This window comes from Amblyomma mixtum, chromosome 10, assembly GCF_055824585.1.
Source record: "Amblyomma mixtum isolate Tamu chromosome 10, ASM5582458v1, whole genome shotgun sequence".
In the NCBI taxonomy this organism is placed as follows: Eukaryota; Metazoa; Arthropoda; class Arachnida; order Ixodida; family Ixodidae; genus Amblyomma; species Amblyomma mixtum.
In genome coordinates, this window is record NC_143021.1 from 10,750,426 (window position 1) to 10,765,969 (window position 15,544).

The window sequence follows — 15,544 nt, forward strand, 5'->3', positions numbered from 1 at the left end:
TTAAAACAAAAACGCGACGTTAAAGTCACGTGTTTTAGTGACGTCATATTCGTGACGTCAGCGTCACGTGCTGCTTGGCGGGAAAAATAAACTGCTGAACGCCGCGACGCTTCAGCGCGACACCCGACACGAGAACGAAGAAAGAAGACACGACGAGTGCCGACCACCAACGCTATTTTTAGGTAGTCAGTTCTCGTTGTGCCTTTTTCCTTCTTTCCTTCGTCCTCGCCTCAGGTGTCGCGCTAAATGTCGCAGGTGTAGCGCTGAAGCGATGAAATGTGACGCCGCCAGACAGGTTATCGCTCGCACATCGTGCAACCGCACTACTCTTTTTTGCGTACGGGGGCCCCATGGCCACAGACGATGCACTTTTGGGGCAAGAGCGACAGAGCAGCACCCAACCGAACGAAACTACACAAAAGCGCTGGCAAAAGGGAAAAGCGGAAACTGTACACGAACGATGCACACCAAGAACTCGAGCAACAAGCAACGAGGAAAAAGTAGGGCTAGCAGAATCGAGTTTCAAACAAAAGCAAGCAGAATGGTCAAAAGATATGACAAGGGTATGACATCAGAGCACCGTCAACCTTGGCATCGTCCCGCTGCCATTGCCGCTGCTCTGAGCGAACACTGTCATAAAAATTTTTACAAAGCAAGCGCTATACTTTCTAACAAAATGCACACAACTAAAACATTTTAAAAAGGAATCTGCAATTGTTTTCTAATGTTTTTTAAACAAAAAATATGTCCTAATTATTTTCCTCTTCTAGTCGTGTTTGTCCACTCATTTCATTTTGGCGCTTTAGTCCCACCACTAATTTGATGTCGCTAGCACTTGGTTCTGGACCGCATTCAGGCTCCGGCTTCGCGACCTATTTCAATTGACCTTGGCTACACTACGCTAGTTACAGCTCCTTCTCTCGAGCGGTGGGAGACCGTGCTGGCTAGCTCTGACCCCAGAACGCAAGTTTTGGCGGTGGAGTGGGCTGACAAAGTCGTCGAGGGCTATGTACTCTCGACCACTTAACGCGACCTCTTGCCAAGCTCTTCCCGGCGAATAAAATGTTTTACAATCAATCAATGAATCGAGTAGAAGCGCATTTCGCGGAGCCGGGCAAAAGCCACTACTTCGCATGCGCCGTTACCATGGCAACCAATTGCCCTGGAGCCACAGGTATAGTGCCTAGAATATACTGGTGTGCGCCATCGCTCCGCCGCAGCCGCTGCGCCGAGTTACGATCACTTCGCTATGCGTCTCACTGCGCATGCGCAGAGTCGTGCCGCGCAGCTGGGATATCAGCCGGAAGGGAAGCGCTCGCTCCCCATACGCGCACCATGGAAGAAGGAGAGCGGCCGTGCTCGTCACGGCAGCAGTACAGGCTTCGTGAAACTGAGTCTTCCGATCCAGAAGTCCTCGCATGGTACAAGGCCGGCCGACAGCCTGAAAACGAGGCGAGAAAGGCTTAGCGGGCGGCCGGGACACCCGAAGAACGAGAGGAACGTCTCGCGAAGAGGCGCTGCCAAGCTGCTGAACGACAACGACGGCGTGTCGCTACAGAAATGTCAGTAGACGAAACTGCGTTCGCTACGTATATGCTGGCCTAGCTGTGCTTAGCTACTGCCAAATTTTTTCCAAGTTTTCAATTTTGCTACATTTCCTGGTGAATAGATCAGCAGATACAGTGAACACTCTCTCAATATATGCGCTGGAGAGCAGGGCGGAATTATAACCTTGCGCACCATATCGTAGTTGCGCAACGCTTCGATGCTTGTGGCCAAGTCCTCTATGGAGCGCCACTCTTCGTTGCTGCTTCGCGCTGTGCGTGGAAACCACCAAGTTGGGCGCAATGGGAGGTAAGTGGCGGTGTCATCAGACAGGACGGGGGTCCCTACGGAGCGGGCACGTGGTATTTCGCGGGCCGCGAACTGCCGCAAACGGAATTGTTCATTGTGGACGAAAATTATTCACTCAGCCGACATACAAATACAAACAAACTTCTTCGCAGAATATGTAAATAGAACAAACCTGTTCGAGGCACAAAAGACGAAGTAATGAAAAAACTCCTTGTTAAGTTTTTATCAACTGTATGCTGACATTGTATTGACTTCTCCGTATTATAATAATGAATAGGGAACACCGGTCAACAAATAAAAACAGGATGCTCGGGGTTGCAGTTTAGCACCAAAATTAGAGGCGCAACATAGCAGGCTTCTAGGACCGAACTTTATTTTCTTCTGCAGCATTGCATCACCGCGTTGTGGCGTCGGTGGACGCTACAGTACCATATTCCGAGAGTACACAACAATTATGGGAAAAGAAATAGAAACTACTATGGGCCACACCTCTTTAACAAATTATCCAAGGAATACATGGAATTCAGTAGCATCAAAGAGGTGAAAAAGGTGGTCAAGAATTATGGCCTTCTCGTTCCATGAAATGCACTTTTTGTAAAACTCAATGTTTTTCTTGCTTTCATTCGAAAAGAGAGTCATCCATCATTGCCGTATAAGTTGTTTACACGAATGCATTGTTGTCCTTCCTGCGTTGCCTTTTTGTATTGATAAAGTGCCTGTTTCTTTTTAGTCGGTTCCTGTTGTTTGCTTTCCGTTGAGTGTTGTTCTTATTATTTCTTTTAATAATGTATATTTTCCCGGTACGTGCTCGCTGACCTGCCTACCCACCCACAAGCGCTGTATGGTTAGGTGTTTTATAAATTGTATGCATGAAAGTACAAAGGGCAATAAAGGTTATTATTATTCTAGAAGACAGCGGGGACTCGGTTACGCGCCGGGCATGATTGCGCGCGTGCTTCCCCACGGCAAACCTCTTGTCGTTCGGTCACGACGGAAACATCCCCGCCAGCACCGATGTTTGCTGTCAGATTGAGGTTCTCATAGCTGTATCGTTGATTACACCCTGCTTTTACAAGGAAAGTAACTGATTGCAAGTAACCGATTGTAGAAAAAAAAATTCAATTGCCCGGAACATTACTCTTTGTGGAAAGTAATTTATTATTACAAGAAAATGTAATTGTTTACAATTAACGATCTGCTTGTAACGCGTTACGTACAACTCTAATCGTAATAAAGTGCATTTTTTTCAATTTTGCAATTCATTCGCTACTTTTGTTAAGGTGTGACGTTCTTGGTAATCAAATTTTTTTCATAGTCGATTACTAGTACTCCGTTACGTTTATTTTTTTCAAGCAATGAGTTGTGACTAGTGGCAGAACTTCGCGAACCTGAATTCTGAGGTAAACACTGGTGTAGCACGAACTGCCTCGCTTTAGAGCGGCGCGCGCGACGATGTCGGCGAATGCAAGCCCGTGTGGACTGCATTCGACTAGCCCCGTATTCCGCACATTGCATTTGGCATTTCACCTCGACTGCACCAAGAAATGTCAGGTTTAGTGAGTTTGAGCTTTGCCCCCTCAGAGCTCGAACAACGGTGAAGCGCGGCGCTTTGCGTAGCTTTGACGCAGTGCACAAGGTTCTCGTGTGATGAAGCAACGCACTTCCCTGCTGCACTTGAACCGATATAGTCTGCGGTGTCTCTGCTGAAGTGTTCGCAAGGAAACGTAGACAAAAAATGCCGAAGAGAACTCGAAAAAGCAACTGCACGTGATATTAGCCACGTATGAACTGCAACAGAATGCAAGGAGCACCAGCTTGTTGCGGCTTGCAAATAATCTGCAAGCCGCAACAGGTGATCTTCTGTGTAATTGTTGTTTATTTTCATGAGCTGTAATTTTCATGAGCTGTAATGAGCTGTACGTTTAAAATAAGCTAACTGCAATCGGTAACTGTAACTGTAATGTGCACGAGAGTATCATGTGAAGCGTGTGGACCTCTTTCCCTAAAGCTGCAGTTACCACAAAGAGGTAAACGCTTTTGTTCGATGCGAAGTTCTTCACGAGGACATCGTTGTTTACGTAAGAAAAGGACAATTGAGACGCTAAAGGTCGGGATCCGAGCGTAGTTACGGCGCGTAAGTGCTGGCTCCGATATGTCCACGGAAGGCATCATCTTCGTCGTCTTGCGGAGGTGCGTCGACAGGGGCTCGTGACAGGCAATCGGCGTAAGAGTGCTTACGTCCGGACTTGTCAACGGTGGTGTCGTCGAACTCTCGTAGAAGCGGCCTAAATGGAGTGAGGTAGCCGGATGTATACTTGAAACTGTCAAGCTAACAAAGTGCCTGGTGATCGCTTCCAGTCTTGAATGGCCGTCCGTGCAGCTACGGGTGGAATTTAGAGGCCGCCCAGATGGAGGCGAGGCACTCCTTGCCGGTCGTCGAATAGTCAGCATCGGCCTTTGGCAAGGATTGACAAGCCAATCAATCAATCAATCAATCAATCAATCAATCAATCAATCAATCAATCAATCAATCAATCAATCAATCAATCAATCAATCAATCAATTCTCGAGCCCATCGTTTGTGTGGTCGCTAATCGATTTAGAGCAACATGATACTTCAGCCAGCCAAAGGACAAGGCTAGCTTTCGAAGGCTACAAGACAATGAACCATATTCACACCACTAATCAGGTGATAGAGAAATGCCCAGAATATAGGCAACCCTTATCTATGCCTTCACAGACTACGAGAAGGCAGTAGACTCAGCAGAGACATTATCAGTCAATCAGTCATTGTAAGATCGCGCCTCGTACACGACCTCGCTGGCTCTCCCCTTTGTACTTCCCGCGTGGCTCGCGCAGTGCAGCAACAAATGCGGAAGCAATTACCGGTATGGGGAGGACGCCACTTTGGAACGCAGCCGTCACGCCTCGCGCAGAGGGCGCGCGTGCGGCGTGGCCTTGCCGTCCCGAAAGGGGTGGTCTCCCTCCCACCGCGACTGATCAAAGGACTGATCCGCTGACTGATAGCGTTGTAGCCATGCGGGGAGGTAAACAAAGGTCTTTCGGTTGGACGCAGCACGAGAGGGTGGCCGCCTTGAGGCAGTTACGCACGTGCATGCACTTAAGATGAAAAGTGCGTTCTTGGGGAAAGGCGAGGGTGTTGCGTGGAGAGCGTTTTACGAATGTTTTCTTGATTTGTTTGTTTTATTTATTCGAGCCCTGGTTTCGAGGCTATGCCCAACCCACAGGGCCGTGGCTACTGCGAAATTAAGTAGCGATTGGTTGATCAAAGACTGGGGCGGGTCAAGAGAAATGACCGCCCCAGCGCCTTTGTTTATGTAAGAAATAAAAACGGAAGGAAAAGCCAGGAATGGCAGTCGCAACTGGGCTCCGTGCTTAGCACGTACGGAAAACCTCTAGGCTCTAACCGAGACCATCGGTCGATGAGTAAGATTGTCCGAAGTCGTATCTCTGTGTGAGATAATTCCCAACCAGGCTCCGTGCTTAGCACGTAAGGAAAACTTCTAGGCTCTAACCGAGACCGCCGGTCGATGAGTAAGATTTTCCCCGAAGTTGTATCTCTGGGTGAGATAGTATCTCTGTGTGAGATAAGTGCCTTCTAAGTTACAGTACTCGAACGTCTGTGTGACTTCACGCTTCTGCAACTGAGTTTGCCTTGTATATACTCTGTAAATATAGTTTCCCTTTCGTACCTTCTGCTTCTGGACTCCTGTGCTTCAAAACACCACCGAACAACTCACGTTTGGAGGAGGCTGAACTCCCCCGAAGAAAAGCAAACGAACCTGAAGAAGGAAGAGAATTTACTGGCGCAGTCACGACAGAATTCGGCAATCGTCGACCGTGAGCCGACACCACCGTCAAGCCAGCAGCGTCAGGCAACGACCGTCCGGGAACCCGGGAAGGAGCCGATCTTCAGGCCCAGCCAAGGGAACAAGGTAGTCCAGAGCGCCGACCCTGAGGCGTCCTTCATCCTGCATCTCGGGACGAGGCAGCGGCAACAGAGAGGCAACGGATCCTACTAGCGACACCAGCACGGGTGAGCGGGATTCCTTGCGTACCTCTGAGGTGGTTATGGCTCATGTGTAAACGGGCGTATGGTGTTGACAAGGAGCATGATGGCGAGCTCAGATCGCAGACAGGAAAATGCGAGTGCATTAAAGGGGATAGCTACAGAGGGCTATGATCAGCCAGGCGAAACGTCAGAGGGCGATGATCAGTTAGGCGAAACGTCGCAGCAGGACGCAGCGACATCAGAGCCGATAGCGGGAGAGCTACGAAAGGTAGCTGCAACGCCGGGTTCCGATGCATTGGCAATCCGCCGCATGGAACTGGATTTCGAGCTTGCGCTCGCTAAGCATAAGCTCGAAGTCGAATCTCGAGAGCGCATCGAATTGCAGAAGCTTGGGATAGCGATGACAGGTGGCCGGCAGACCCCCTTGATATCGGAATCAGGGGAACAACGGCGAACGGGCCTCGACCCAGTCTCCCAATGCGCCAAAGTCCTAAAGGGACTCAAGTTGCCGGGCGACGCGGACGTACCGCTTTGGTTTGACGAGGTGGAAAGAGTTTTCACGACGTACGATGTGCCGGAAAACAGCCGCGTACACTTGATCATGCCGACGCTGACCGAGCGTGTGCGGTATTTGCTTCGCGGTCTTAAGGACGACGAGTGCAGCGACTACGAGTCAGTGAAGGCGGCCGTATTAAGCGAGCTAAAGCTGACCCCCGTCGAGTACTTGGATCGGTTCGAACGCGCCGCAAAGCGTAAGGAGGAAACTTGGGCCCAATTCGCCTCTCGCGTGAAGACATACTTTCACTATTACCTTCGTTCGAGGGAGGCAGACACTAAGGAAGATGTGGTGGCTCTCGTCGTAGCCGATCGCATGAAAGCTAGCCTAAGCACCGAGGGTCTGGAGTATGTGCGCCTCCGCGAGGGGGAAAAGTGTGCGAAACCGGATGAGTTATCGCAGATGCTTCAGACTTTCGAGCAAGCGAAAGGAAAGGGGCGCGCGGTGCGACCAACGACCGCACACGCGGAGAAAGAAAGGTCCCCATGCCCACCTTCAAGCAGTGACATCAAACGGCAGGCACAGTGTTATGTGTGTCGCGCAGGGGGTCACCGCGCTAAAGACTGCCCCCGCGCTGCGCAGAACGCGCAGAGAAATGATAAGCGCGCCCGGGCTCAGAAAGTAGCCGTCGCCAGCGCGGACGCTCCCGAAACCGCTGGGTCGGCCTACTCCCACAGGACTCTGGTTGCAGAAATTAAATCCCCGAGATCGCCAGAAGAAGTGCGCAAATCGAAGCTGCAGCAGGTAGAGATCGAATGCGGCGGAGTACCGACAACGGCGATTATAGACACCGGTAGTGAAATAACGGTAGTCAGAGAAAGCCTTGTGCCAGACGCGTCTCATGAGCCTTCCGGGAAGATAAAGCTTGTCTCAGCTTTCGGGGAAACAGTAGAAGCGAAGCTAGTTACGCTCGCGATCAGTATGAGGCGGCGCCCCACGCTTGTAGCTCGTCCAGAGGCAGTACGTGTCGTGTGCGCAATTACGGGCAAGCTCGCGGAGGGAGTGGACTGCTTGCTCTCGCGAGAAGACTGGGAGCTGCTAGCAGAGTGCGAACACAGCAACGAAGCGGTCGCCCGGAGCGACGCACACGTTACAGCTGGCCCTACTACAGCATCTTTCACCGTTGTCAGGGAGACTTTAGAGCCGGTCTCAACGACAGGCGCGGCCCACGCGAACGATTCGCAGGCAGGCGAACCGGAGAACAAAGAGTTGGCCGTCACATCAGGCGAGCAACATGAAGAAGGTAGTGACGGGTGCCCCGCCGAAGTCCGGCGCTCAACGCGTGACGATGAAGACGAGGCCCCAGAGCAGCGCGAGAGCTTCCGTTCGGCACAGCTGTCAGATGAAAGCCTTAAGAAAGCTTGGGCTGATGCGAAAATAGGAAAAAGGGGCATGTTCATCGCGGATGGTCTGCTCTATCACTGGGATTCTGTCGCAGGAACCAAAGTCAAGCAGCTTGCGCTACCCGTGACGAGACGCGAAGAGGTTCTCTCTCTAGCCCACGAATTTCTTTGGGGAGGGCATTTGGGACCAAAAAAGACGAGGGCAAGAATCAAGTACAGTTTTTTTTGGCCCGGTTTAGAGGCAGATGTGGCGCAACTCTGCAAGACGTGTCACGCTTGTCAGGTACGGTCAGATAGGCGGCTCAGAGACAGAGTGCCTATCACGCCCCTCACTAGGCCAGACCATCCATTTCAGGTAGTAAACGTCGACATCATCGGGCCAATCGATACGCCCTCAGGTCGGGGTCATAGGTACGCTCTTTGTCTGGTTGATTTGTGCACGCGGTGGCCCGAAGTGGTCTGTCTGCGTTCACTCACCGCAAGAGCAACATGCGACGCCCTGCTGGCAATTTTTAGCCGCACCGGTATCCCGGAAGTGGTATGCTCAGACCAGGGAACTAACTTCACGTCGCAGCTAACTCGGGAGATGTTGGCGAAGTTAGGATGCGCGCCGCGCTTTTCAACTCCAGAACACCCGGAGAGCAACGGGACTGTAGAGAGATGGAATCGTGTCTTGAAAAACATGCTATTCCATGTAATACAGAAAGACCCTAAAAACTGGGATAGACTCGTGCCGTTCGTCCTCTGGGCGTACAGGGAAGTGCCCCATGACACTACAGGCGTTGCCCCATTCCGACTCCTTTACGGCAGGAACCCTACGGGGCCATTGGCCATTTTGCAGCGCACTTGGACGGGCGAGCAACCGCTCCCAGACACGCTAAGGGAGGAACCCGCGAAATACCTCAGACAGCTACGGGAGCAGCTGGAGATTGCCGCGGAGGTAGCGGGGCTGACGGCAAGCGCACGCCAAGGAAGCTACGCGCAGGCATACAATAGGCAGGCGCGAAACAAGGTCTTTAATGTCGGAGATCAAGTCCTTCTTTTCGACACCGACCGCGAGAGCAAACTGGCTCCGAAATGGCTGGGTCCCTACGTCATAACCGCGCGTGAAAGGCAGAATTCCTACCGACTCGAAACCGGAGCGCGAACCTCGCCACTGGTGCATGCGAATAGGCTTCGGCCTTACTACGCGCGGGTTAGCCACGTTGGCGTCGTTTTCGACGAGGACACAGATTTTGGAGAAAATGAATGCACACCACGCCCTGCGTCCGCGCGGTCAGGTGCATTCCCGATCGAGTGGGAGAAACTGGCACATTTGGACTCTCAGCAGCGCGCCGACGTCGCGAAACTGTTCGGCGGTTACTCGGACCTATTCAACGAGACACCGGGAGCCGCAGAAGTGGGATTGCACAAGATCGAGCTGCACGATGGGTATCAGCCAAAACGCGCCTTCCCATATCGCGTACCCGCGCTCCTTAGGGACGAGGTCGATCGCCAGGTAAACGAGTTGTTAGACTTGGGTCTAATATATCCAGTAGAAAGTGAGCATGCTCATCCGGTGGTGTGCGTTGGCAAAAAGGACGGCTCAGTGCGTATGTGTATCGACTACCGTGCGCTGAACGCGGCTACACGTACTGACGCCTTCCCGATGACACCCCCGCAGGAGTTAATTATGAGGGTCGGCAGCGCGAAGTTCATTACTCTCGTAGATTTGAGACGCGGTTATTGGCAGGTACCAGTGGCCCTCGAGAGTCAGCATTTGACTGCCTTCGTAACCCACGAAGGTCAGTACGCTTGGCGCGTCATGCCATTTGGGTTAAAAAATGCCGCTGCAACATTCCAGCGAATGATGAATACGCTGCTGTCGAGACACCAGAGCTACGCGGTGGCATATCTCGATGATATCGCCATTTTCTCCGCTTCGTGGCAGCAGCACCTGAAGCATTTAAGCATCGTGCTCGGCTTACTACGCGAAGCTAAACTGAAGGTAAGCCCCGAGAAGTGCCAGATCGCACAAGCTCAGATCAAGTACTTGGGTCACGTCGTGGGTGGCGGTACACACGGACCGGACCCCGAAAAGCTAGCCGCTGTTCGCGAGCTTGCGCCGCCTACTACGAAAAAGCAGCTGCGAAGCCTGCTTGGGCTATGCGGGTACTACCGCGAATACGTAGAGAACTACGCTGAGGTCGCTGCACCGCTCACATCCTTGACGAAGCGAGGCGTGCCAAACGCGATTCCTTGGACTCGGGAAGCGCAGGAAGCTTTTACTAAGCTTAAAACGTCGCTTTGCGAAGCTGCAGCGCTAAATACCCCTAATATGCTCAAGCCATACTGGCTGTTCACGGATGCGTCCGCGATCGCGGCCGGAGCTTGCCTGGCCCAGATGGGAGACTCGGGGAGAGAGGAGCCGGTCGCCTTCGCCAGCCACCGGTTCACTACAACCCAAACCCGCTGGTCAACAATCGAGCGCGAGGCATTTGCCATCATTTGGGCGCTCAAGAAATTCGACCATTGGTTGTTCGGAGCTCAGGTTAACGTGGTCTCCGACCACAATCCCTTATCCTATCTAACGACGAGCACGCCTCATGGGGCAAAACTGGCAAGGTGGGCGCTGGCCTTGCAGCGCTACAATGTCGTTGTGACACACAGGAAAGGCACCTGTAACGGCAACGCCGACGCGTTGTCTCGCGTCCCTAGCACGAGCTGGGGTAAGGAGCAATGAGCCATGGCCCCTCAGGCTACGTGAATGTTCCCGTTCACCCGCTGCAATTTGTGATGTGATCGGTGATCTGTGGCCAGAATTCTGTGCAAGGATGTTTGCATGCCCCTGACTCTCGTACTGTGACGGATATCGTGTATGCTCTGTGTATAGTCCATGAGTGTTTTTGTGCGGTATCGGTGAGTTGTATCTTTGTGACCCGAGAGCCGTTTTTCAGCATGTCAATTTCTTTCTATGCATATTGTGTTTGTAGACAGCCGCGATCTTTTGTTGATCTTGTCTAAACGAGCGGACTCCCAAGCTCGTTTATCCTCTCAGGGGGGACGTGTAAGATCGCGCCTCGTACACGACCTCGCTGGCTCTCCCCTTTGTACTTCCCGCGTGGCTCGCGCAGTGCAGCAACAAATGCGGAAGCAATTACCGGTATGGGGAGGACGCCACTTTGGAACGCAGCCGTCACGCCTCGCGCAGAGGGCGCGCGTGCGGCGTGGCCTTGCCGTCCCGAAAGGGGTGGTCTCCCTCCCACCGCGACTGATCAAAGGACTGATCCGCTGACTGATAGCGTTGTAGCCATGCGGGGAGGTAAACAAAGGTCTTTCGGTTGGACGCAGCACGAGAGGGTGGCCGCCTTGAGGCAGTTACGCACGTGCATGCACTTAAGATGAAAAGTGCGTTCTTGGGGAAAGGCGAGGGTGTTGCGTGGAGAGCGTTTTACGAATGTTTTCTTGATTTGTTTGTTTTATTTATTCGAGCCCTGGTTTCGAGGCTATGCCCAACCCACAGGGCCGTGGCTACTGCGAAATTAAGTAGCGATTGGTTGATCAAAGACTGGGGCGGGTCAAGAGAAATGACCGCCCCAGCGCCTTTGTTTATGTAAGAAATAAAAACGGAAGGAAAAGCCAGGAATGGCAGTCGCAACTGGGCTCCGTGCTTAGCACGTACGGAAAACCTCTAGGCTCTAACCGAGACCATCGGTCGATGAGTAAGATTGTCCGAAGTCGTATCTCTGTGTGAGATAATTCCCAACCAGGCTCCGTGCTTAGCACGTAAGGAAAACTTCTAGGCTCTAACCGAGACCGCCGGTCGATGAGTAAGATTTTCCCCGAAGTTGTATCTCTGGGTGAGATAGTATCTCTGTGTGAGATAAGTACCCTCTAAGTTACAGTACTTGAACGTCTGTGTGACTTCACGCTTCTGCAACTGAGTTTGCCTTGTATATACTCTGTAAATATAATTTCCCTTTCGTACCTTCTGCTTCTGGACTCCTGTGCTTCAAAACACCACCGAACAACTCACGTTTGGAGGAGGCTGAACTCCCCCGAAGAAAAGCAAACGAACCTGAAGAAAGAAAAAGAATTTACTGTCATTGAGGAACCAAAGCGCGAAAAGGGCATGGGTAAAGGTACTAGAAAATATACTATATAGCGGTTGCACAGCCACAATATTCCTTCACATGGAAAGTGGTAAGATAGTAATAACGAAGGCTGACTTGATCGCTCCGGTTTTATTCTCTGCTTGTTTGCACGAGGTATTCGAGAGCAGGACTGGGAAGCAGAGATATCAGGGCGAGTCGGTGTGACGCCATGTTGCAGATTTAAACAGCACTAGAGACAGGGACACGGAAAGGTAATAAATTCGCTGTAAAATGCAGTCCAAAAAAAAATCTCTGCCTCTCCCGTAAACGAGAGTAGAGTAAGCATGAAATGTTTACTGGCCTAATGTCATCTCGGTGGACACCCGAACCGCACCGTACAGGAAGGGAGGAACGCCACCACCCGTTCGGCGCGATGCCTTGCCCTTTGAACGCAGCGCTTCTCCCCCGGGCCCCTGTGCGCCTGCGCGGCTTTGCTTCGATGCTTGAAGCCCCTAAGTGATCACGTATGACAACGAAGTGTATCGTGGCATTTATGTGCTTTTTGCACGCGTTATTAGAAATCGGAAATTATAATTCCGTGCATTATCAAACGCACAGCGACTGATATCTTGATAAACATTGAGAAGGCACTGGCAGCAGTTATTTTTTGTGACTCCTTTGGAGACCAACCGACGCTTGCATGCCGGTCGCGTAGGAGGGCTTAGAGAGTCTCGTTAAATCTCGTTGTCTCGTACGGTGCCCGGATGCCGTTACGGTGCCCGTCGAGCCAGCGGATCATCGAGCTTTTCCTGTCCAGGCGGGCCCCGGATCCAGCGTCCCGGAGGTCCTTCCTGCCGTCCTGCTGCCCGGCGCCGCGCTCCTGCCGTGGTGACCCGGGCCCCGTCGCGATGGAGAGACCCTGCCCTGCAGTGCGCCCCACAAAGGCGCAATGCTTTTTGTTTACTGTGCCGGAACCTGTTCCGGCCGATCGCCTCATCGACCTGCTCGAGGAGGTGCTCGGAGTCGGAGGCTGACATATTTGCAGCACCTTGGTGGTTTACGTTTCCTGGCGGCCGTGGCTTCCATGGCGCAGGCAGCGAAAATGGTGGCGTTGGGCTCGCTGCTCATCGCCGGAAAGGAGGTGCCACTGGAGCAGATGGGGGTTCCAGTGGTGCACGTGACGGTTTTCCGTCTCCCCCCGTGCGTCAGCGACGAGGACCTCGCCGCGGCGTTCCAACCGTACGGGAAGGTGCGCGCCATCAGCGAGGTCGCCTTCCAGTCCAGGAACCGCATCGGGAACGGGACGCGCCTGGTGAAGCTCAAGATGACCCGGGCTCCGCCGAACTTCCTGACGGTGGCCGGTGTTCGAGCCATGATTGAATACCGAGGCATGAAACGCGTCTGTTCCCGGTGCGGCACCGAGGGCCACTTCGGCGCTACGTGTAAGGCGGTGCGCTGCGGCCGGTGCGGCGCGTACGGACACATCGGCGCCAACTGCAAGCCGGTATGCAAGAGGTGCGGAGGCGACCACCCGTCCTCCGACTGCGTCGTGCCGCGGTCCTACGCGGCGGCCGCGGCTGCTGCGGCAGCCAGACCTTCCCAGGAGCCTGGTGTGCAACCCGGGCCGAAGGCGACACCTGAGGGGGCTGGCGCCGGTTCGAGCGGCGCGGCACAGGAGGCGGCGGCGAGCCCTCTCGAGGGGGCTGACGTGCGGGACGACGCCGCGACCAAGCCCGATGACGACCAGGCGGGCACAGAGACGGCGGGCACCTCGTCCGGCCAATCCGCGACGGAGCTGTCCACGGGCAACTCCGACGTCGCGGAATCGACCTCGTCCGAGTCTGACGACTCGCAGGGCGAGTCCTCTTTTGTGGAACCTCCGAGTTTGGAGGTTTCGCTGCTTGACGCGCCCACGGCGGCGCAGCACGAGGGCAAGGGCACAGACACCACGTCGCCTGGCTCGCCCTCCCCCAGTGACGCCCTGCACACACCCGTGAAGGACGCCCCGAGCAGCGACGGCTCAAGCGAGTCGCGACCGAAGCCGCCGCACATCCCGGTCGCCCTGCCGCCGCAGGGCCCGTGCGCAGCTAAGTTGGTGCGGGGGGCGCGCAAGGCTCTCGAGCTCGACGACCCCAAGCGCCAGCTCTCCTCGTCGTCGGACGGCGGCGCGCCTGCTCTTCGGCCACCCAGGCGCCGAAGAAGAAACCGAGGACGGCAGACGACGACGGCGACGGCGTCCACATGGACGTCGAGGGAAACGAATAGTTTCCGCCATGGCGCCTCCTCGCCGGACTTCAGGCCCTGCTGGGCCTTTTCCTCCTCCCCTCCCTGCTCGGCGGCCGCCCGAGCGCCGTTATTTCGACGCTCTACGGCGCCGTTATCTTTTCGGCGCGCTGGCTCCGTCGGCGCGTTTGGCGAACGATGGACGGTGTTTGCGCGGTGGAGTGTGTTGGTGCGTGTGTGACTGTGTGTTGCTGCCGCAGCCGCGCGCATCGGCCGGACCTTTCCACCGCGCAACCATTAGCACCGCTTGGCATCGTCGTCCCGCCGCCGCGGGGCCGCCAGCCAGGACGCCAGCAGGGACCCGGGACGCCTCCCAAGCGCCTCGACGCCCCCCCAGCGCCGGTGTATCAACGCACTCGCAGACTCTATCCGCAGAACTGTACTGTGAGTCCGTCAGCGTTTTGTTTTCTTTACTTGTTTCGTTGTTTATTTTTGTTACATTGCTTCCTTTATTTTCATGATGGCTGTTTTTCGTTTCGCCTCCTTTAACGCCCAGGGTTTTCGCTCTCCCGATAAGCAACGGGAGGTGCTTCACCTTGCGCGTTCGTACCAAATTGATGTTTTGTTTTTGCAGGAGTGTAATTTTCGCACCCCTGCAGACGTTATTTCTTTCCGTTCACGCTTTCATGTCGATGCTTTCTTTTCCTTGACGGACTCACGGTCTTGCGGTGTGGGCGTTGTTTTCCTCACGCCGGCTTTCCGCGCAGGTGCGCATTGTACCTTTGGTTACGATGGTCGAGTAATGGTGGTGGACATTTTCCTCGACGGGCGGAGGACTCGCTTTGTAAACCTGTACGCGCCCGTCACGCGATCTCTGACACGCGAGTTTTTCCGCTCTCTTACATCCCACCTGCTTGAATCCGTGTCATATGTCCTGCTGGGGGATTTTAATTGCGTCCTAGACTCGTGGCGTGACATTCAGGGCCCCGGTCAAGGTGCGTCCAATTATTACGCCAAGGAGCTAGGCAAACTGGTTCGCCAGCTGCACCTTACGGACGCGTGCATGGGTCGAACTGCACGGGAACCTTTTCGTGGCCACACGTGCTAGGGGCCGTAGCGCCAGTCGAATCGACCGGGTGTACCTACCTCCAGCCCTCGTGCCGCAACTAGTATCCTGCGAGGTAGTGCCATTTCCACCAGGCGCCCGAGCACTCAGCGACCACTTACCTGTCGCGGTATCCTTGAGGTGCGCTTCGGGCCGAATTGCGACGTTCTCTACTTGGAGAATGGACATCTCACTCTTGGTGGACGACCAGAGCATTCGCGACATCCGTGCAGATTTGGTGGACTCTGTTGCCCTCTTTGAGTTCAGTCCCTTGATTTGGGACGCCCTGAAAACACGATGGCGAGAAGTTCTCATTCGGGCTGGCAGAGCAAAGCACGCGCGGAAGACTGCGGCGCT

General features: G+C 53.9%; 1 protein-coding gene across 1 annotated transcript; it reads left to right on the forward strand.

The window, feature by feature from the left end:
* The first annotated feature begins 5,560 nt into the window (after positions 1–5,560).
* LOC149325126 (uncharacterized) lies at positions 5,561–10,921 on the forward strand. The gene has a single exon (XM_089564192.1). The coding sequence runs from the start codon at positions 5,970–5,972 to the stop codon at positions 10,506–10,508; it is 4,539 nt and encodes a 1,512-aa protein (XP_089420318.1). The 5' UTR covers positions 5,561–5,969; the 3' UTR covers positions 10,509–10,921.
* The last annotated feature ends 4,623 nt before the right edge of the window (positions 10,922–15,544 follow it).

Excerpts from the sequence above, each read along its gene's own strand:
- LOC149325126 (XM_089564192.1), top strand. The coding sequence starts at position 5,970 with ATGGTGTTGACAAGGAGCATGATGGCGAGCTCAGATCGCAGACAGGAA.